This window comes from Schistocerca piceifrons, chromosome 2, assembly GCF_021461385.2.
Source record: "Schistocerca piceifrons isolate TAMUIC-IGC-003096 chromosome 2, iqSchPice1.1, whole genome shotgun sequence".
In the NCBI taxonomy this organism is placed as follows: domain Eukaryota; kingdom Metazoa; phylum Arthropoda; class Insecta; order Orthoptera; family Acrididae; genus Schistocerca; species Schistocerca piceifrons.
In genome coordinates this window covers 652,842,067-652,866,652 of record NC_060139.1, presented here as the reverse complement: position 1 = coordinate 652,866,652, position 24,586 = coordinate 652,842,067, and the positions used below count along the sequence as shown (strand labels likewise).

Sequence of the window (24,586 nt, the reverse complement as noted above, 5' to 3'; positions counted from 1 at the left end):
GGTAATCAAGGACGTGGCAGGAATGATCATTCAAAGGAAAAAAACATAGTAAACATGGACTCTAAAATGCATACCTTAAGAGTTATGAGCACTTGATCAGTAGAAGAGATTTGTTTCACAGTAGCAAAGATGAACAAGTGCTCCCAGCCAAGAGGCCCATACAATAGTTTATGTGGAGGGAGAGTCTAGAGCTCGGAGTATGGAGTATTTTTAATATTTTGGAAGTAGGCAATAAAAGTTCCAGTTAAAGCCTATTCAAAATCTACATAATACCAACTTTTAAATAATTTTCTTGAAATAAAAACACCTAGCTATACTATATCATATCCTTTCCCTGAGAGCTAGGAGATGGGGACGAGTGGCCCCTCTTGGCCTTGGGTATGAGTGCCCTTGTTCATGGCAGAGGATACTTCCCATTGTACCAGTCATTAGGGTTTCTTCCTATTCCATTCACATATGGAGTGAGGGAAGAATGATTATTTGAGTATCTCTGTGTGTGCAGTAATTATTCTAACTTTATTGTCACAACCCCTATGTGAACAATACATAGGGGGTTGTAGTATATCCCTAGAGTAATCATTTAAAGCTGGTTCTTGAAACTTCATTAATAGATTTTCTCAGGATAGTTTATGTCTGTCTTCAAGAGTCTGCCTGTTCAATTCCTTCAGTACCTCTCTGAAATTCTCCTATGGATTAAACAAACCTGTGACCATTCGTGCTTCCCTTCTCTGTATACCTTCACTATCCCCTGGTAGCCCTATCTGGTATGGGTCCCAAAAGTTGAGCAACATTCTAGGATGGGTCATATGAGTCATTTGTAAGCAACCTATTTTGTAGACAGATTGAACTTCCCCACTATCCTACCAATAAACTGAAATATACCACCTGCTTTACCCATGACTGATCACATGGGATCATTCCATTTCATATCCCATCAAGGTGTTACACCCAGATATTTGTTTGAGTTGGTTGATTCCAACAGTGAGTCATTGATACTGTAGTCAAAGAATGCCATGTTTTTCATTCATAAAGTGCGCAATTTTACATTTCTGAATGTTTACAGCAAGTTCCCAATCTCTGCACCATGTTGACTCTGACTGAATATTTATGCAGCTTCTCTCACATAGTACTTTGTTATAGGTAACTGCATCATCTGCAAAAAGCCTGTTTTACCACGAATATTGTCTGCAAGGTCATCCATGTACAGCATGAACAGCAAGAGACCCAACACACATACCTGGGGTACACATGAAGTTACTTTTGCATCTCATGATGACTCTCCATCCAAGATAACATGCTGTGTCCTCCCTACCAAAAAGATCAATCCAGTCACAGATTTCACTTACTACCCCATATGATCATGGCTTTTTTTGGCAATAAGCATAGGTGTGGTACTGAGTGAAAAGCTTTTTGGAAATCAAGAAACACTGCATGTGAGGAAAGTGCGAGTTGGGTTCCACATGATCAATTTTTTTGAAATCTATATTGACTGGCACTGAGAAGGTCATTCTGTTCAAGACACCTCATTATGTTTGAGCTCAAAATATGTTCCAAGATTCTTTAACAAACCGATGCCATGGATATTGGATGGTAGTTTTATGGATCACTTCTACTACCCTTCTTGTAGATAGGTGTGACCTCCAAGAATTGGGCACAATGTTTTGTTCAATGGATCTACGATAGATTATAGTTAGAAGAGGGTCTAACTCAGCTGGAAATTCAGTATAGAGCGTAACAAGGATTCCACCGTGGCCTGGAGCTTTGTTCAGATTTAACGATTTCAGCTGTTTCTCAACACCCCTGGTACTAATACTTATTTCATTCATCTTTTCAGTTGTACAAGGATTAAATTGTGGCAGTTCTCCTGGGTTTTCCTTTGTAAAGGAGCATTTGAAAATGGAGTTAAGCATTTCAGATTTTGCTTTGTTATCCCCAATTTCAGATATGGTCTGTTCACTAGGGACTGGACACTAACTTTGGTGCCACTAACAGCCTTTAGATACAACCAGAATTTCTTTGGATTTTGTGCAGCCTAATACATTTCATTTAGCATCTCTCTATCTGTAGCCCTACACTTTGTTTTACACTCATAATGCAGTAATCTCTGTTTCTTTAGAAGTTTCTTTACAGTGACTCCATACCATGGAGGTTGCCTCCCTTTGTGAACTGTTCTACTGTGTACATATCTATCCAGTGTGAGGTCAACTATTCTTTTCAACTTGAGACAGAGTTCCTTCACATGCTCCTGGCCTGTGCTGAAAGTTTCAAGTTCCTCATTGAGATACGACACTGATGACTTTTTGTCTAGGTTACTGAACATATATATCTTTTTGCCTGTTTTAGTTGTCCTTTGAACTTTGGTACTCATTGTTGCCACAACTGTGTCAGGATTGCTGAACATCCTCAAAAACATCAAAAGACCACAGACAAGTGACTCTTGTCCTGCAGTTTTAACTGCCAATGTTCTCTTCCATCCTGATAAGCTTAAGATTTGTGTGAAACACTAAAGTGACCTTCTGCCATGTCTTACCATCATCAGTGAACAATAGTGAATATGTGCATGAACAATCTGTAAAACATTTAGAACTCCACAATGGTTTTGGTGATGAGGCATACCTTGCCTCACATCAACAAGGCAGTATTCAGGCAACTAATTCTTTTCTACATTACAACACCTTGTATGATTTTACTCATCCATCCACATTAGGAATCGTCTAGATAAATACGTTCATAATATAATGCAGGACCCAGCCATCTGGGTGTCATAGACTCGGTTTTCCACCTGCACTGTGGAAAGCCTATGGGACCTTGTCTGCCATCAATTTTGGATCAAACATTTCACTACATACCAACAGGATTTCTATGTAGCACATATATGACTGAGTTCTCAACCTAAGCTACTGACTATGGTAACATTGTTCATGACCATCAAATTTGCACTATAAAGTTATGGAATCGTCAATCATACTTCCAAGTTCAAGACTCTGCTCACTTTTGGCTGAAGGCAACTTTGTCACTGATAGTCCAGCATTGCTCCACCAACTGACCATGACATTAGAGCAAGAGCTACAACTAATTTATGAGGACAGGCCAGGCAGCAGGACACCAACTCAGCTGTGGAAACATCTCTGTGAATCAGTCAACCTGACTCTCATGCCAGACAGCATACTCTTGTTACTCTGGTTAATTAAATTAGCACCTCAGATGCAGTCAACAAAGATTTCAGTGAATATCATATGAGAGAAAAAAATTTCTGGCTAAATGACTTTTCGGATTCCCAAAGCAATGACAATACTGGGTATGACATTCAACAATGAATGGCATCAGCACATTCCTGGTGCACCACACTGGTTGCAGCGACAAGGAGACAGCAAGACCCAAGCATTTATGTATACTTTTGAGAGTGACATCATGAGTGACTATGCCATGACTGGTGACCAGATAGTGGAAAATGTCACACTCATGCCTGACACTAACATTCCTTACAGGAGAGAGGGATGCAGTTGCAACTGTTCTGGCTTCACTCACATTTTGATAACTGAGCACACAACTGCTCGACACTGTGCAATCACTCAGACACACAACAAAGCCACCTAGGGCTCAAGCAGGTGGATGAAATTAGTCATGCCCCATCTGCAAGTGACAGTGGTAGACATGTATGTGTTAGACAATGATACATATCAATTCTTTCTTATAGGAACTGGCTCTGCAGCGAGCACCATTCCTAGAGAACTGCCACAAATGCAACATACGACATCTGTTATCCAACTGCTTGAAGCAAATGACACCATACAAGGCACTTTGCATCTGTAAGGCACAATGTGGACTTCAGTTTGCACAAGAAATTTACATGGCTGTTTGTGTTCACAGATTCTCACAAAATGATCTTGGCTGCAGATTTGTTCTGTTGATTTCACTTTCTGCCTTACCTAACAACAGGAATCCTCAGGGAAATGAACAGCGGAGAGTCAGAAACCAGTATTCACTGACAGGTCAATGGCACACTCATACACAGCTTCGGGGGGGACTATTCCAGTACAATCCCCTTCATGCCTTACATATGATATTTGCCTACAACTAGTTAATGACCATCAGGGTTTGGAGTCTAAAGTACAAGCAGTGATGAAGAAATATGAAGAAGAAGAAAAGAAAATACTCAGGCTACATAATGAGAACTTAAAATTGAAAGCTCAGGCATGTTCTTCAGGTGGGAAAATGGATGCTACACAATCTTATCTATGGCAGTTAAAACAGGAACTGCACCACCATCTGTAAATTCCTGGCATGAATGAGACAGTACCTGCCACAATGCCGACAGACTACACATACGGACAGTTGGTGCATACTGTGCCATGGATACTCACCAAAGATGAGTTGGGTGAACTTTTCTACCAGTGTGCAAGCACCAGTTACGTGTGCTGCCTGATTTCTCTATGCAGTGTGTGTGATGTATAAACAGACAGGCATCAGAAACAACACAGTGCACAAAATTACCATCATACCAGGCCCAATGTCTCTGTGGATTACCTCAAACCCACTTGGGTTTTGCAAGGTACATCCAGCATGGGGCATACAGGTGCCACTTGGACAGAAGGCAAAACACAAGAGAGATAGATGTCAATGCACCATGTCATTCATCACAGCCACAAGCAACAATTCTGCTGCCCAACTTGTGCACTTACACACCAACCAGCAATCTTGCTAAGGATACATCTGACAAGCTCCACACTAACTTAGTCAGTATCAACAGGGGTAAATAAGATGGGAGGGAGATTCATCACTGTGGTTCTTCACTGAGAAATGGTCCAGCCATCTCCTACCTTGCAGCCTGCCGTGGCATGTCTGGCTGTCTGCAACTGCAAGGAAAACAGGTGGGTGGCTGGTTCTTAAGTTGGCCTCCTTTTCTTCTTTTGCCAACACTCCACACTGTAAGGGGAGGGGCATGTCTCTGTGGGAACCTTATTATCAACAGAACAAAGTATCATGCAAGTAAAACTCTTTGGCCTGCGATATTAGTCAGGGAATATCTTTGTGACTCTATCTGGCCTGAGTTTACTATGAACAATTATATTGCGTGCATGTGATCTTTCGGTACATTCCATTGTCAGCAATAAAATTTGTGTTAACTTCAGTAACTAGCAACCTGTTTCATTTTTCAAGCCTCCTGCACCAGAATTCTTGTCAGATAAACTGAATAAGATCAGGAGACGAGCTGGGAAAAGATAAGCATCAACAGTGAGCCTAAAATAGGCACTGAATGTTTTTACACAAGCAACCCAAAATAAGTATTGAAGTGTTTGAATACAACATTGAAAACTTCTAAAATATTGTACATACATTATTTGAGATGCTATAGTGATAGGGGAAGATTTCAGTCTGCCATTTACAAGTTAGGACATGGATACATTTAAAATAGAAGGCAAATATCATATGGCATTGTACATGGGAAGATAAGTAACAATTAAGAATGAATTACCAGACTATCTCTCCATGAAGAAATATGAATCACAAGAGTGGGGGAGGCTGTGGTGTGTAACTCAGTCAGGGTAATAGTGGACAAGATGAATATAACTCATGGATTAGTTTTGGACATCTTACAAGAAATTATGAACATAAAAATGGTCACCATCTGCTGGGTTCCATGACTGCCTGCAGTCATTTAATAAGCATGCTGAACTGAGGCAGCAGCATAAATGTTGCAACTGAGCCAGGCCGGTCCAGATGACTTCTTTACCCACCTAATCACTGTGGTATGAATGCTGACTGCACACTATGAACTAAGACAAAGGATCAAACCAAGTTATGGAAACATGTCGATTCAAGCAAAAGCAAGCTAAGATCTGCTTTCTGGCCTTCATGTGCCAATTGGGACTGATCAACTGCCTTGTCACCCTCTGCTATGGCATCATTACTTATGGTACGGAGTGTTCAGCACACAGGTCTCCCACCTGTTGTTGGCTTTCCTGACTTTGGAGCCACTTCTTCTCACTCGATACACCACCACAGAAAAATATGGAAACCCAACCACAATAGAGCAGGATGCTGATGCTGCTGCTGCTGACGATGATAATGATGCTGAGACTTTTTTAGACTGCCATCGTATGTTGCTACTGATTATACTCATAATTGGCAAACTGTCACAGTAGCATACTAACATTTCCCCTGAAGAGATTACAGGAGGCTTTTGAGAAACAGGTTATCAGAAACCTGTTGAATTGGATGTTTTAGATTCATGACAGCACCCCAGCTCATTTAGCATATGATGCTGTAGCATATATTGCAGCTTTCGGCTATACAATTTTGCCTCACTTTCTGCATTTTCTTCATCTGGCATGCAGGTGCTTCTTTTTCTACCCCTGGAAGAAGAAACCATGGTAAGACAATCATTTCCAAAAAGATGAGGTTATTTTTGAGGGGGACTGTTCCCTGAACAGGCAAAATACAGACTTTTATGACCAAGACATCCAGCAAATCATCTATTGTCGAGAAAATGTGTTGCACTGAATGGGTGAATATGTAGAGAAGGGCTAACACCATTACCAAGCATGGGCATAGTTATAGCTACACAAGTCTGTCAAGAGCAGATGGTCTGGGCTGCTCACAGAAGGAGTGATTCTGCTCCACAGTGATGTACATGCACATGTCTCCATACTCACACAAAGTGTAGTTGCCAAGTTCAAGTGGGAGCCCAGACATGTTGCCCTGCAGCTTCCATGTGTTTGGGCCTAAAAAGACATCTTAAAAGAAAGCACTTCAACTTGGATGATGAACTGAAGGACACAGTGGAAAACTGGCTCCTGTCACAGCCACAAGAATTCTGCAAACAGGCAACCCTTCAGCTTGTGAAACAGTGGCAGGCTTCTGGAGATTACTTTTGAATGAAAACTTCAGGTATGCCTATAATGCTGTTTTATACCTTTTCTTTTGAACACCCCTCATACTTCGTATTATCCTATGGCATACTGGTAGTTTTTTGGGGCAATGCAACTGAGATCAAAGAAGCATGGAATAAAGATATAACACAAATTTAATAAGCAAATATCTTGCTGAAGCCCATTATGGGACCTGGGGCTTCCTACTCTTACTTGTGCATACACATACTCGCTGATGGTACTTGTGGTTAAAAACAAAGGTAAATCCACAATGAACTGTGTAATTCATAACAACAATACAGCATCGTTATTTATTATTCAAAATGGAGCTTTATATTCTGGTGCAAAAATATATAACATGTTACCTACTGGCAGACATCAGGCAGGAAATTGAAAATCACCAGGTTTTCAGATACGAAGTACAAGAATACTTCATTAGCCACTTCTTCTGAAATTTATCAGACCACTTGAATTCAAGGGTGTAAATTCCGCATAACTCTAATGTTTATATGAAACAGATTTTGAATTTGACAAGATGTAGACAGCTGATGGTGGTATTTGTAATTTTGAGGTTTTAGATACAAACAGTAGATAATTAGTATAGGAAGTGAAGCAGTGGCTTTTATCAAAGTATCTATTTTTTCCTAATATATATAAATATGTACAAAATAATTTAGATGTAATTTTCATAGCTATCAGCATGAGTAGATTAGCAGAGGTCACAATTTGGTGACAGTAAAATTTACAGCAGTATCTTATTGCAGATAATTGTGCCTATTAACTAATAAATTAACTCATTCCACATCTCCAAGGGCTGTCCTTTGTGGTGAAATTTGTGGAATGCAATATATGTATGAATGAATTAATGAATGAATGAGTAATGGAACACATTTTGTGCTCACCTGTGAGAGCCCGTAAGAGCCTGGAACTGTATGCTAAAATCGAGATGGTTTTAAGTAACACTGATAATATGAAACTGTCCATGAGATCCAGAAAGCAGTAGGTATTGGAGCTCAGGAGCTGAATAGAAATATGCTTCCAGGGAGCACTGAAAAAAAGCTTTGTGGCACTTAGTTTGATATATTGTGTTGGTGATGTCATTTACAGAATTATTTGCTGTCACAGAAGTGAGTCCACAAACTGAACACTACATGACTGACCATTATCACCTTTAAGGATGAAATCATTACCAGCTATACTGACATAGTAATGTACAGAAACACATGGGATGTCATCTATATAGACTTACACAGTAAAAGTTAGACATACAAAAAACATGTAAGGCTGTTGAACTAAAAATATGCAGTGCCAATCTAACCCTTGCAGAGACTGTATCATATTTCATGGATGTCTGACTCATCATTAAGGATTCTTGCTACTAGCCATTTCAAAACAAAGATAAAATGTCCCACCACTGATATACAGTCTAGTGCACATTTTGGGATTCTGCTCCTAAAAATTAATAAAACAGGTATTTTTGCATATATTCACTTTCTGGATCTCGTTTCATTCTGTGTCGAATCCATGTACTGAAACTGATAAGTACCGTCTAGCATTCACGTCGATTTGTAAGTCATGCAGATATCAAGACAATATTTTGCATATCTTTAATTAAGACATAAGTTTTAGGTATAAATCAATGAACTGTGAGTATTATATGAAAGTTATGATATGATTTCTTTTGGTAAGGGGGGGGGGGGGGGGGGGCTTTGCATAATTTTATATCCATCTTACTATATGACTGCAAACTAAACTGAAACAGTTCAAAGAAGAAAACTGTGACAGATATCATATGCTTAGACAAACACTGTTTCTTAAGTACTCATAGCATAATGTAGAAACACATCACCAGAAATACACATTTAGAGCCCAGCCAGGCCTTCACACAGAGATCATTTGTATAAATTACTAAATTCTTAGCTTTTGTGACAGTATATTCTGAGCATTAAACAGATTCTTATCCTCTGTCTGCTGTTAAAATTTACTTCTGAATTTAGACATTAAAGAAGGAACTGTGCATCAAGTATATCAACAGAGTATCACTTTCATACAGTGGTCTTTTTTTTTTCTCAGACGTATGGAAAACAAAGGAGACACACAGTCCTGGTATGCATCCTAAGCCTTATGCCATTATGCCAGTACGGCATATTGTAATGATCTGCATACATATCACATATATAAATCATATTGCAGAGTACCAAAAAGTTTTATTTGAAAATGATTCAATTAAAGTTACAAATAATAAAGAACTCTAATTTGAACAGTAAAAGGCAGGTTACTTTCATTTACATTTTGTGGGAGCCTATTTAGACCTAAATTGTGCTCTGAACTGAGTTGTATTTTATTTCCACTTTATATTTTGACAATACTGTTTATTGTTGTTAAAGTTTATGCTTCATCAACCATAGAGTGATACCATCAACGCCACTGAGCAGAATTATATGGTCCATTCAAACAATCTTTATGCGCCCAAATAATATACACTCCTGGAAATGGAAAAAAGAACACATTGACACCGGTGTGTCAGACCCACCATACTTGCTCCGGACACTGCGAGAGGGCTGTACAAGCAATGATCACACGTACGGCACAGCGGACACACCAGGAACCGCGGTGTTGGCCGTCGAATGGCGCTAGCTGCGCAGCATTTGTGCACCGCCGCCGTCAGTGTCAGCCAGTTTGCCGTGGCATACGGAGCTCCATCGCAGTCTTTAACACTGGTAGCATGCCGCGACAGCGTGGACGTGAACCGTATGTGCAGTTGACGGACTTTGAGCGAGGGTGTATAGTGGGCATGCGGGAGGCCAGGTGGACGTACCGCCGAATTGCTCAACACGTAGGGGGTGAGGTCTCCACAGTACATCGATGTTGTCGCCAGTGGTCGGCGGAAGGTGCACGTGCCCGTCGACCTGGGACCGGACCGCAGCGACGCACGGATGCACGCCAAGACCGTAGGATCCTACGCAGTGCCGTAGGGGACCGCACCGCCACTTCCCAGCAAATTAGGGACACTGTTGCTCCTGGGGTATCGGCGAGGACCATTCGCAACCATCTCCATGAAGCTGGGCTATGGTCCCACACACCGTTAGGCCATCTTCCGCTCATGCCCCAACATCGTGCAGCCCGCCTCCAGTGGTGTCGCGACAGGTGTGAATGGAGGGACGAATGGAGACGTGTCGTCTTCAGCGATGAGAGTCGCTTCTGCCTTGGTGCCAATGATGGTCGTATGCGTGTTTGGCGCCGTGCAGGTGAGCGCCACAATCAGGACTGCATACGACCGAGGCACACAGGGCCAACACCCGGCATCATGGTGTGGGGAGCGATCTCCTACACTGGCCGTACACCACTGGTGATCGTCGAGGGGACACTGAATAGTGCACGGTACATCCAAACCGTCATCGAACCCATCGTTCTACCATTCCTAGACCGGCAATGGAACGTGCTGTTCCAACAGGACAATGCACGTCCGCATGTATCCCGTGCCACCCAACGTGCTCTAGAAAGTGTAAGTCAACTACCCTGGCCAGCAAGATCTCCAGATCTGTCCCCCATTGAGCATGTTTGGGACTGGATGAAGCGTCGTCTCACGCGGTCTGCACGTCCAGCACGAACGCTGGTCCAACTGAGGCGCCAGGTGGAAATGGCATGGCAAGCCGTTCCACAGGACTACATCCAGCATCTCTACGATCGTCTCCATGGGAGAATAGCAGCCTGCATTGCTGCGAAAGGTGGATATACACTGTACTAGTGCCGACATTGTGCATGCTCTGTTGCCTGTGTCTATGTGCCTGTGGTTCTGTCAGTGTGATCATGTGATGTATCTGACCCCAGGAATATGTCAATAAAGTTTCCCCTTCCTGGGACAATGAATTCACGGTGTTCTTATTTCAATTTCCAGGAGTGTAGCAACTGGGAAATTTTTCTTATTCAGCTCTGTCAGAAGTACTGCAAGGTCGCAGATGACTTTATATTTGAGTGTAGTTTAGTTAAACTGAAACTAATTACAAACTCCTGCATAAAATTTTACTTATTATGCATGTACCATACAGTAGGAAGAGTACAACTATTTTTTTGAAGTTTTTTTGGGGTATACAGACTAAAATACAATTAATAGTTTGAAAGAAACAACAGGTTTGTTGTTAACATTCTAGTATTATACTACAGTTGATAAATTCTCTTTATATCATAGAATGGGTGAAAGACTAGCCAGTCATGAATTGTTTGTTTGAATAATTGTTCAGGTAATTCTTGAACAGATTGAGGAAGATTATTAAATAATTTGTACCCCATGATTTCATAGCTGTTGAGTGACTTTGACAATCTCTGGTAAGGAATATAGAGGCACTTATTCCTTCTTGTATTGTGGCTATGCACGTTTTCTCTGGGTTTTGTTTCTGGTAATTTCTTCTTCATATAATTTGAACATAGTACGTGTACAAGTTTATAACAGTCATGATTTTTTGTTCACAGAACAATGGTTTTCAGTGTGTATTATATGCAGAACCAGTAATTATCCTAATAGCTTTTTTTTTTGCAGTATTAATAAGTCATATACACAGCTAGAATTCCCCCACAAAATAATTCCATATGTTATTATATAACACTACAGCAGCATTTACGTAGCTTGTACTATGAAATACCAAATTTGGTTTATTACGTAGTATGCCCCAACAGAACAAATAGTCCTGTCACGGAAAAGCCACATATAACACTTCCGTCTGCTACTACTGTACCATAATCTTAAAGCTGGAAACAGGTTGTGAAATAAAACTATTGTGTTAAAGCAATTATGGTATAACACAACAGAGCAGTGTTACCCTCTGAGAGGAATTTTATTATGTTGACCGTATTGTTCCTAATGGAGGTGGCTTATCAGAAATGAAAGTCAGAATTACGTAAATATTTGAACAGTAAGAACAAAATTTTGCCTATCTGCACTGTTCAACTGATAAATAAAATGGTCGCCAGCCTAACTAGGCAAGAGAATGGTTAACACTCTCGTTCAAGAAAGTAGTTATTAGTAACTCTAATGGATAAACACAACCTATACTTGGCCACACACGAGTGCAATGAACTCTGACAGATACATATGTTTTAAGATTGAAGCTAACAACTGGAGCAGCACAAACTATTTGCAAAATTATAAGAGATACCGAAACACCCTATTACTTTCAGGCTTTAAAGAAATTATGGTTTTTATAATTAGCGGTCTTCCCATTACTTGTTACCCAGCATTAATACAATAGACATACTCTGGATCCTGTTATATTATTAATATGCACTTCCTATACACAAGAGAGACATACACTTAACAAACATGAGTATATAACGTTTCACAACTGCAGTTTTCCACTTTTACTACAGCGAAACACAATGTTGACAAAATTGCAAGAAACTGACTCACCTTTTTGAATTTACTACAGATATCAAGGTGATCATTTGCTAAGCAAAACTTTAGAAGCCTCAGTCTTAAGAACTTTTAATTTTGCTGTTGGCAACAGCTCTTTAATAAGCAGTTTTAATGGGAAAATTATTTTCAGCAAACAACATTTACTTTAACTCACTCTCTAGCAGCATTAACTTTAACTTTCTTTTTACTAAGTTCAAGAGGCATTAATTAGCATAACATTGGTCATAAATGTTCTTTCAGTAGGGACACTCGGTAATTACTTTAGTTCAAACGGAAAGGAACCTGAGAGGTGTTATGATAAGGAAAAAATTAAGGTAGGTACATAAATTCAGGTATAAATTACCTTATATTTGTGCACACTAAAACATCCAGTAAGCTGATCCTTCACTGTACATCATTATAGTATTACGTTACAGTGATTGCGCAACGTGGTGGCAACTGCTCGTTGGTAGGTGGATTTGCAGACAGAATTGCTGGATTCTGTCATTTCTTGGTGGCGACGACAGATATAAATTCCAGAATAGTTCCAGCTATTTATCCATCCATCCAAGGCATTGGAAAGCAGCAGGAAAAGCCTCTCTTGGAACCAGCACGATATGTAACATTTACATGACAGTGCACAGTTTGGTAGCTCGTCCCCGACTGGTAGCTCGTCCCCGACTGATTATCAGTTCCACCTTTTCTAAATAGGCCAGCCACAATTTGCGAGCGCTACACAGTTCCGCTCCCGAGGGGAACCACAACATCTTTTACATACAGAATAACTAAGAATCCTAAGTGAGGATCAGCAGTTTACATAACAGCAACCAAATACATTAAATAAAACAGAACATTTGCACATATTGACATTTCTACCAAAAATTATTCACACAAAATTACAATCATATACAGTAAGTTTTGTTCCCTCCAAATGGGACAAAGCATTTAAGCAACAGATACACTAAATTGCATAGAACCAAACCATGACGTCAAAGTTTGTGCAAAGAAAGAAATATACAGTTTTATGTTATCTATTCAATCAAACATATTTACAGAAGCTCAACGATGTAATTTTAAATAAAACAAAAGCAAAATAAATCAGTAGAGTATTAGAGCTATGGTGTTACAATTATACTTTGAAACAATGAAAAATAGGATGTTCTAACATATTTTTCAGGAACACAATCCTTAAGTCACTTTAACAGATAAATAACACTAGACAACTTACCACTAATATATTGTACATATTGAGCCCAAGATAATGTTGTTGTTGTTGTGGTCTTCAGTCCTGAGACTGGTTTGATGCAGCTCTCCATGCTACTCTATCCTGTGCAAGCTTCTTCATCTCCCAGTACCTACTGCAGCCTACATCCTTCTGAATCTGCTTAGTGTATTCATCTCTTGGTCTCCCTCTACGATTTTTACCCTCCACGCTGCCCTCCAATACTAAATTGGTGATCCCTCAATGTCTCAGAACATGTCCTACCAACCGATCCCTTCTTCTAGTCAAGTTGTGCCACAAGCTCCTCTTCTCCCCAATTCTATTCAATATTTCCTCATTAGTTATGTGATCTACCCATGTAATCTTCAGCATTCTTCTGTAGCACCACATTTCGAAAGCTTCTATTCTCTTCTTGTCTAAACTATTTATCGTCCACGTTTCACTTCCATACATGGCTACACTCCATACAAATACTTTCAGAAACGACTTCCTGACACTTAAATATACACTCGATGTAAACAAATTTTTCTTCTTCAGAAACGCTTTCCTTGCCATTGCCAGTCTACATTTTATATACTCTCTACTTCGACCATCATCAGTTATTTTGCTCCCCAAATAGCAAAACTCCTTTACCACTTTAAGTGTCTCATTTCCTAATCTAATTCCCTCACCATCACCCGACTTAATTAGACTACATTCCATTATCCTAGTTTTGCTTTTGTTGATGTTCATCTTATACCCTCCCTTCAAGACACTGTCCATTCCGTTCAACTGCTCTTCCAAATCCTTTGCTGTCTCTGACAGAATTACAATGTCATCGGCGAACCTCAAAGTTTTTATTTCTTCTCCATGGATTTTAATTCCTACTCCGAACTTTTCTTTTGTTTCCTTCATTGCTTGCTCAATATACAGATTGAATAAAATCTGGTATAGGCTACAACCCTGTCTCACTCCCCTCCCATCCACTGCTTCCCTTTCATACCCCTTGACTCTTATAACTGCCATCTGATTTCTGTACAATTTGTAAATAGCCTTTCGATCCCTGTATTTTACCCCTGCCACCTTCAGAATTTGAAAGAGAGTATTCCAATCAACATTGTCAAAAGCTTTCTCTAAGTCTACAAATGCTAGAAACATAGGTTTGCCTTTCCTTAATCTTTCTTCTAAGATAAGTCGTAGGGTCAGTATTGCCTCACGTGTTCCAACATTTCTATGGAATCCAAACTGATCTTCCCCGAGGTCGGCTTCCACCAGTTTTTCCATTCGTCTGTAAAGAATTCGCATTAGTATCTTGCAGCTGTGACTTATTAAACTGATAGCTCAGTAATTTTCACATCTGTCAGCACCTGCTTTCTTTGGTATTGGAATTATTATATTCTTCTTGAAGTCTGAGGGTATTTCGCCTGTCTTATACATCTTGCTCACCAGATGGTAGAGTTTTGTCAGGACTGGCTCTCCCAAGGCTGTCAGTAGTTCTAATGGAATGTTGTCTACTCCAGGGCCTTGATTCGACTCAGGTCTTTCAGTGCTCTGTCAAACTCTTCACGCAGTATCATATCTCCCATTTCATCTTCATCTGCATCCTCTTCCATTTCCATAATATTGTCCTCAAGTACATCGCCCTTGTATAGACCCTCTATATACTCCTTCCACCTTTCTGCTTTCCCTTCTTTGCTTAGAACTGGGTTTCCATCTGAGCTCTTTTCTCCAAAGGTCTCTTTAATTTTCCTATACACAGCATCTATCTTACCCCTAGTGAGATAAGCCTCTACATCCTTACATTTGTCCTGTAGCCATCCCTGCTTAGCCATTTTGCACTTCCTATCGATCTCATTTTTGAGACGTTTGTATTCCTTTTTGCCTGCTTCATTTACTGCATTTTTATATTTTCTCCCTTCATCAATTAAATTCAATATTTCTTCTGTTACCCAAGGGTTTCTACTATCCCTCCTTTTTTTACCTATTTGATCCTCTGCTGCCTTCACTATTTTATCCCTCAAAGTTACCCACTCTTCTTCTACTGTATTTCTTTCCCCCATTCCTGTCAGTTGTTCCCTTATGCTCTCCCTGAAACTCTGTACAACCTCTGGTTCTTTCAGTTTATCCAGGTTCCATCTCCTTAATTTCCCACCTTTTTGCAGTTTCTTCAGTTTTAATCTACAGTTCATAACCAATAGATTGTGGTCAGAGTCCACATCTGCCCCTGGAAATGTCTTACAATTTAAAACCTGGTTCCTAAATCTCTGTCATACCATTATATAATCTATCTGATACCTCTTAGTATCTCCAAGGTTCTTCCATGTATACAACCTTCTTTCATGATTCTTGAAACAAGTGTTAGCTATGATTAAGTTATGCTCCGCGCAAAATTCTACCAGATGGCTTCCTCTTTCATTTCTTAACCCCAATCCATATTCACCTAGTATGTTTCCTTCTCTCCCTTTTCCTACGCTTGAATTCCAGTCACCCATGACTATTAAATTTCGTCTCCCTTCACTATTTGAATAATTTCTTTTGTCTCCTCATACATTTCATCAATTTCTTCGTCATCTGCAGAGCTAGAATGTATCATCTATGTATACCCCCAAAAATTTGACATAACTTGGATCATCTGACAGAAGCTTATCTCTAAGACTACAAAGCAACTGCTGTGTTTTGTTTTCATTCAGCAGTAACAATACAGTTGATTTAATTTTGAAATTGTCCATGGATTCATTTCGGCTTTCAACAAATGGGGCACACGACTGGCACAAACGTTTTCACAAGTTAGTTCATACAGTAAAATTCACCTTACTCTTTTTTTTTTTTTTTTTTCCTTAGCCCGCATCTCGTGGTCGTGCGGTAGCGTTATTGCTTCCCACGCCCGGGTTCCCGGGTTCGATTCCCGGCGGTTCAGGGATTTTCTCTGCCTCGTGATGGCTGGGTGTTGTGTGCTGTCCTTAGGTTAGTTAGGTTTAAGTAGTTCTAAGTTCTAGGGGACTGATGACCGTAGCAGTTAAGTCCCATAGTGCTCAGAGCCATTTTTTTTTTCCTTATTGTGCCGATCAGGTCAGGCACTTCATTCACTCTGATTGGATATCTAAAAATAGGTACCGGTATAACAGGAATAGTCCTGCAGAACATGTCGGCTTAAGTTGCGTTATAGTACAACACAATAAGACAACTGATATCAACAACTCGCTGCGCCAAGCCGAGAACCTTTCACCTCTCCCGTATCTAATCCAAGTCATATCATCTACCTAAGTCGTGGTAGCTGACTGGGGCGTCGGCTTGCGTGCTGTGCAGGTGATGTCGCTGCTGCAGCAAGGGAACCGAGAGCGCACCGTGGAGCCGACCGCGGCCAACCAGACGTCTTCGCGGTCCCACGCACTGCTCAGCGTCTCCGTGACGCACTCGGCGGACGCCGGGCACCGCCACAGGCTGCGCAGGGGGCGGCTCTTCATGGTCGACTTGGCTGGCTCCGAGCGCGCCTCCAACACGCAGGTAACGCTGCCGCTTCCCCTGTAACGCTGCACGACCAAAAGGTCACCAGTTTTGCGAAATGAGTGGTACACAGTATGAACTATCGGGAAATCTAAAATGAGCTTTTCTTCTGTGATCACTTGTATGTCAAGTCGCATTTTCTCTATAGGGTCATGAAACATAATTAACTCGTATCATCTCATTTGTTATAAACATTTTCGTGGAGATTATCTTCTACATCTGAGTAGAGAATCTAAAAGCTGCGCACGAGAACTGAAGTACAGATTCGGAGTGCAACTTCAATACAAAAGTGCCATTTATTCTCGGTGGCATTTTTATTTCTTTCGTTTGTCACAGTTTACTCCATAAGATTTCCTAGTACAAATATCTCCGAAATAGAACGGGCTGCAATATGTTCCTGGCATATCCTGCACTAGATTGACCAACTCTACCTTATTTCCCGGTATCTCCAGTATAATACCGTAGCATATTTTAAAAATCGTTCTGGCGCCCTTATTGTAATCCTGTTTTTCGCGCATATCTGGTCTATGATCTCTGTTGTAAGTACACTACTGCCCATTAAAATTGCTACACTAAGAAGGAATGCAGATGATAAACGGGTATTCATTGGACAAATATATTATGCTAGAACTGACATGTGATTACATTTTCACGCAGTTTGAGTGCATAGATCCTGAGAAATCAGTACTCAGAACGACCACCTCTGGCCGTAATAACGGCCTTGATACGCCTGGGCATTGAGTCAAACAGAGTTTGGATGGCGCGTACAGGTACAGCTGCCCATGCAGCTTCAACATGATACCACAGTTCATCAAGAGTAGTGACTGGCGTATTGTGACGAGCCAGTTGCTCGGCCACCATTGACCGCATGTTTTCAGTTGGTGGTAGATCTGGCGAATGTGCTGGCCAGAGCAGCAGTCGAACGTTTTCTCTATCCAGAAAGGCCCGTACAGGACCTGCAACATGCGGTCGTGCATTATCCTGCTGAAATGTAGGGTTTCGCAGGGATCGAATGAAGGATAGAGCCACGGGTCGTAACACATCTGAAATGTAACGTCCACTGTTCAAAGTGTCGTCAGTACGAACAAGAGGTGACCGAGACGTGTATCCATACCATCACGTCAGGTGATATACCAGTATGGCGATGACGAATACACACTTCCAATGTGCGTTCCCCGCGATGTCGCCAAACACGGATGCGACCATCGTGATGCTGTAAACAGAACCTGGATTCATCCGAAAAAATGACGTTTTGCCATTCGTGCACCAAGGTTTGTCGTTGAGTACACCATCGCTGGCGCTCCTGTCTGTGATGCAGCGTCAAGGGTAACCACAGTTACGGTCTCCAAGCTGATAGTCCATGCTGCTGCAAACGTCGTCGAACTATTCGTGCAGATGGTTGTTGTCTTGCAAATGTCCCCATCTGTTGACTCAGGGATCGAGACGTGGCTGCACGATCCGTTACAGCCTTCGTATCTACATGGGTCGTGAGAGGGGGTGAATGTTTACTTGACTCTCGGTCAGTATTGTAGTCCACGTTTGCGCTCGCCTCTTACCGATTAGCAGTACACGTAACACATGGTTTATAGAGACGTTACATTATTTATTTCTCAGTTGACTCACACAACACAACAACATTTCGTAATGATTCGGAAGAGCCAGTACTGATAGATGGCTTTAAGTTGCCAGCAGTGAAAGACAGACGACACTCAACACAAAATGTTCGGTTCTGTGTAGACTTCTTAGCATATTATGCGGACAGTATATCGTGGCACTCGGCTGCGACCGTAAATAAACGAGGACTATGACTGCCTGACTGGAGAGAAGTGGTGCAGGAAAACAAGCCCCACCTCCTACTCGAAGGGCTGCCATCCTATGTTCGCGTTCTGTGCTTCCAGGAATGCATAATTGACATAACGATCGTAGGGATCGTTGACTCCTTTTGTTGTAGTGAGATTCGCCTTCGAATCTCTTTATGTACAACCATTAGTCTCTTCACTCGTTTCAGATAAAGAAAAGAAAACAAGCAATTCACAACCCAAAGTGAACTGGAGTACACAAAGCATTTAGTGGTGGCTACAGCGCGCAATTGTTTTCTGCGATTGGCAGTGGTAGTTCAGACCCGGCCTCTACTGGTATCTTACGTAACCACATTGCAAAACACTCCCCACCTATAGAATTGCTACGATGTAGTGTCCGCATTAATAAACGTATTTGTTATAATCGCACCTGTTACTGTAACTGTATCTGGATATTATATGCCACAAAAAAATAAATCATTTTGATTAGATAAGAACCATTTTTCATTCCATAGACCTAATACTGAGGGGATCGTCGTAAGAGTATAACAAGTCAGAAAACATAATATAACAAACATATTTTGAACACTTGAATGTAATACTCGTTTCTGAATGTATACCAAAACTGAGTCATATAACACACTTTTGCACTCTGAAATATTTCTCTCTGTTTGTGGAGCTACCTCAAAATATGATACCTTATAACGTATAGCAATACAGTACAAGTAAGGAAACTTGGAATTTTATTCCCTCCATTATGGAGACTGTAGTTGCGCTGATGTTGATTGATACACATTGATAGTTGCACTCACGATGACTGAGCGGACGAAAAATTCACTTTTCCTCTTTTCTTACATTCCTGTCCACTGCTCAACATCACCTCTAAGTGGTGAGTGGGGACCAGTTTGCATACACAAATTGTATTCCAATCTGGATTATCTTCATTGAAAAAGTATATAACTGTTGTTCTACAGTGTTGCGATCAAGCAGATAAAAACATCAAAAAAAGTTTCATACTACCCCCAATTCCCAGAACTCCTGAAGATAGACGTTGACTGTGGTTATTGTATCACAGACACAGTCCCTTTGACTGTTCAGAGATATCACTTAACCCACCCAAAGATGTAAAGAACCATGCATGAGCAGCGCCTATTAGACGGAGGGGGTCCGACAGCCGATCAGTTCCAGTCATTCCACCAGGGAGGACGTACACGGCTCGTGTTGTCTGTAGTTCAACCATGCCTACGCGGTCAATACCGCGTTTCGATCGCGTCCGCATTGTTACTTTGTGCCAAGAAGGACTCTCAACGAGGGAAGTGTCCAGGCTTCCTGGAGTGAACCAAAGCGATGTTGTTGAGACATGGAGAAGATACAGAGAGACAGCAACTGTCGATGACATACCTCGCTCAGGCCGCCCAAAGGCTACTACTGCAGTGGGTGACCGCTACCTATGGATTATGGCTCGGAGGAACACCACCATGTCGAATAATGCTTTCGTGCAGCCACAGGACGTCGTGTGTAATAGGCTGCATGATGCGCAACTTCACTCCCGACGTCCATGGCAAGGTCCATCTTAGCAACCTTTACACCATGCAGTGCGGTACAGATGGGCCCAACAACATGCCGAATGGACCACTCAGGATAGGCATCACGATCTCTTCATCGATGAGTGTCGCATATGCCTTCGACCAGACAATCGTCAGAGACGTTTTTGGAGGCCCGGTCAGGCTGAACGCCTTAGACACACTGTCCAGCGAGTGCAGCAGGGTGGAGGTTCCCTGCTGTTATGGGGTGGCATTATGTGGGGCCGACGTACGACGCTGATGGTCATGGAAGGCGCCGTAACGGATATACTATACGTGAATGTCATCCTCCGACCGATAGTGCAACAATGTGGGCAGCATATTGGCGAGGCACTTGCCTTCATGGACGACCATTCGTTCCCCCATCGTACACATCTTGTGAATGACTTCCTTCAGGATAATGACTTTGCTCGATTAGATAGGCTGCATGTTCTCCAGACATGTACCCTATCGAACAGGCCTGGGATAGATTGAAAAGGGCTGGTTATGGACGACGTGACCCACTAATCACTCTCAGGGATGTACGCCGAATCGCCGTTGAGGAGTGGGACACTCTGGACCAACCTTGATGAACTTCTGGATAGTATGCTACGACGAATACAGGCATGCATCAATGCAATAGGCTGTGCTGCTAGGTATTAAATGTACCGGTGTGTACAGCAATCTGGACCACCACCTCTGAAGGTCTCGCTGTATGGTGGTACAACATGCAATGTGTGATTTCCATGAGCAATAAAAATGGCGGATATGATGTTTATGTTGACCTCTATTTCAATTTTCTGTGTAGGTTCCGAAACTCTCGGAACTGAGGGGATGCAAAAAAAAATTTTGGTGTGTGTATTATGCCAGGAATAGGAAATCAACAACAGTTGTTTAATATTTCAGAGCAAAGGTACTCCTGATCGGTTTACTGTGTTAAATTTAAACTGAGCAAGCACAAATAGTCCATAGCGTGATAATAACAGCTAGTTAATAATTTGATGTAATTTTTTTCATTGTGCCACTTACCAGTAGCATCGTCATCAATTCCTCCTCCTCCTGGAAGCTTGCAGAGCACGTCAATGTGCAAAATGCCAGCACAGTTGATGATTCCCTGTTAACTGGCTCATCGCTGTCGCTTAGTACTGTCCGCAACACTGCCTCAACGGATGACTACACTCTTCTCCAACTATTCATTATGGTAGCCTTCTCCAATTTATTGCACGCTTCAATAAAGCACAGAAGAGTAAACCGTGTCCTTGTTTTAATTGTGGACCACTGGACATTCGTATGTTTGGAAAACAGCACCATGTAAGGCGATTGCTTCCCACAACTTCGACATAGCCTCGGTAAAGTCGTTTTCACGTTCCTTCTGAACAGGGGCAATAAGTGCAAGTAGATGATGACGTTTAATTCATTCCAAAATCCCATTGTCTGAATCAGGGCTGTCACGTTGATTGGAAGACAGAGAGCTTGCATACCACTAGACCTTAGAGTCACATCAGAAGGATGACTGGGAACATTGTCAGTTATAAAGATAGCTTTCAGTGGAAGCTTTCTGCTTCTTCAGCTCTTGTCTCACAGCTAGCACAAATACTTTGTGGAACCACCAAGAAGATATTTCTCTGTTCATCGGCACTTTCTTCTGAGCTCACTTTTGCACTGGCAATCTATTTATGTCGCTGTCTCAAAAACAATTGCGATATTAGGGTTTGCCAATCACCACGAGCGGTAGTTTATGACTCTCATTTGCGTTACAACATGCCAGTAATGTTACGCACTGTTTCTGTTTGTTGTAGCAACTAGCTTCCTTCTCGTTCGTGGCAGCTAATGTTTTTGAATGAAACATCTTGTAGAAGAGAGCCGTTTCATCAGCATTGCACAAGGCATCAGCAGTTAAATTTCCTTCCTCTGTTATCTTCCGTATCTTCTTTACAAACTCTCCTGTAAATTTTTGCAACAGCTGAGCGACTTTCTCTGGAGACTGTCAGCTGCAGCATGTCGTGCCTTTTTCCCCACTTCAATAGGCAACTGTTGCAGACAAGTTACGGCTGCGAAGTTGTTTCTCAAGTGAAATTGCTGTTTCCTTTATTATAGGGTCACTGACTGGACTTCCTTTACTGCATTTCAGAGCCAAACCAGTTTCGTTTGCGAAATTATTTAATGTTAGTGATGCATTTCATCCTTTTAGGGCAAAATTAGACTATAAAAGTAGCTGGATACGTGATATATCAGTCTTAAAACCACATATAATGTAAAATAGACACCAAGGAAAACGGATATACACTCCTGGAAACTGAAATAAGAACACCGTGAATTCATTGTCCCAGGAAGGGGAAATTTTATTGACACATTCCTGGGGTCAGATACATCACATGATCACACTGACAGAACCACAGGCACATAGACACAGGCAACAGAGCATGCACAATGTCGGCACTAGTACAGTGTATATCCACCTTTCGCAGCAATGCAGGCTGCTATTCTCCCATGGAGACGATCGTAGAGATGCTGGATGTAGTCCTGTGGAACGGCTTGCCATGCCATTTCCACCTGGCGCCTCGGTTGGACCAGCGTTAGTGCTGGACGTGCAGACCACGTGAGACGACGCTTCATCCAGTCCCAAACATGCTCAATGGGGGACAGATCCGGAGATCTTGCTGGCCAGGGTAGTTGACTTACACCTTCTAGAGCACGTTGGGTGGCACGGGATACATGCGGACGTGCATTGTCCTGTTGGAACAGCACGTTCCATTGCCGGTCTAGGAATGGTAGAACGATGGGTTCGATGACGGTTTGGATGTACCGTGCACTATTCAGTGTCCCCTCGACGATCACCAGTGGTGTACGGCCAGTGTAGGAGATCGCTCCCCTCACCATGATGCCGGGTGTTGGCCCTGTGTGCCTCGGTCGTATGCAGTCCTGATTGTGGCGCTCACCTGCACGGCGCCAAACACGCATACGACCATCATTGGCACCAAGGCAGAAGCGACTCTCATCGCTGAAGACGACACGTCTCCATTCGTCCCTCCATTCACGCCTGTCGCGACAGCACTGGAGGCGGGCTGCACGATGTTGGGGCGTGAGCGGAAGACGGCCTAACGGTGTGCGGGACCGTAGCCCAGCTTCATGGAGACGGTTGCGAATGGTCCTCGCCGATACTCCAGGAGCAACAGTGTCCCTAATTTGCTGGGAAGTGGCGGTGCGGTCCCCTACGGCACTGCGTAGGATCCTACGGTCTTGGCGTGCATCCGTGCGTCGCTGCGGTCCGGTTCCAGGTCGACGGGCACGTGCACCTTCCGCCGACCACTGGCGACAACATCGATGTACTGTGGAGACCTCACGCCCCACGTGTTGAGCAATTCGGCGGTACGTCCACCCGGCCTCCCGCATGCCCACTATACGCCCTCGCTCAAAGTCCGTCAACTGCACATACGGTTCACGTCCATGCTGTCGCGGCATGCTACCAGTGTTAAAGACTGCGATGGAGCTCCGTATGCCACGGCAAACTGGCTGACACTGACGGCGGCGGTGCACAAATGCTGCGCAGCTAGCGCCATTCGACGGCCAACACCGCGGTTCCTGGTGTGTCCGCTGTGCCGTGCGTGTGATCATTGCTTGTACAGCCCGCTCTCAGTGTCCGGAGCAAGTATGGTGGGTCTGACACACCGGTGTCAATGTGTTCTTTTTTCCATTTCCAGGAGTGTATACAGGATGTCCCACCTAAACTTTTCACAGCCAGTATCTTTGGAACCGCAATAGGTATTGACAAACGGGTTTCACGGATATGAGTGTACGGCAGGGGCTCACGAAAGTAAATTCTATGCGACATTCTAAACAGTGTGCAAATATTTTTTTCAACATAAACTTTTTTAAATGGACACTTCAAATTATTCCATACGCAATTAATAACACGAGAAATCACAATAATAATGCCGTTGGTTGCTTCGCAATACGTCAGTTACATCCCGAGAAATTGGAAGGCGAAGTTGACGCGTGAGATGAACGAAACGCATCGCTGTTGCACTTCCAGCGATGCAAGCGGGACCCGCACGTTGCTCGTAATCACGATGTGATTGACGTACGTGTTCTTACTTTCACTGTCATCACGAGGGCTGAAAATAATAATAGGAGTTCCTGCCACAAACATTCATATGTACATAACTGTGTCCCTTATGCGTGTTGTATTTATCTATTTACTGTACGGACTTCGGAACACAACTGGCTGGTGTACGCCGCCCCGTTACACCACCCAGGTC

The 24,586-nt window shown here is 42.4% G+C and overlaps 1 protein-coding gene across 1 annotated transcript in view; it reads left to right on the top strand.

The window, feature by feature from the left end:
• The window catches only part of LOC124775701 (kinesin-like protein KIF19), a 471,390-nt gene that overhangs the window by 256,161 nt on the left and 190,643 nt on the right, over positions 1-24,586 (top strand). The window contains exon 4 of the mRNA XM_047250529.1: positions 16,769-16,966. Within this exon, the coding sequence (XP_047106485.1) occupies positions 16,769-16,966 (198 nt within the window). The remainder of the gene's footprint in view (positions 1-16,768; positions 16,967-24,586) is intronic.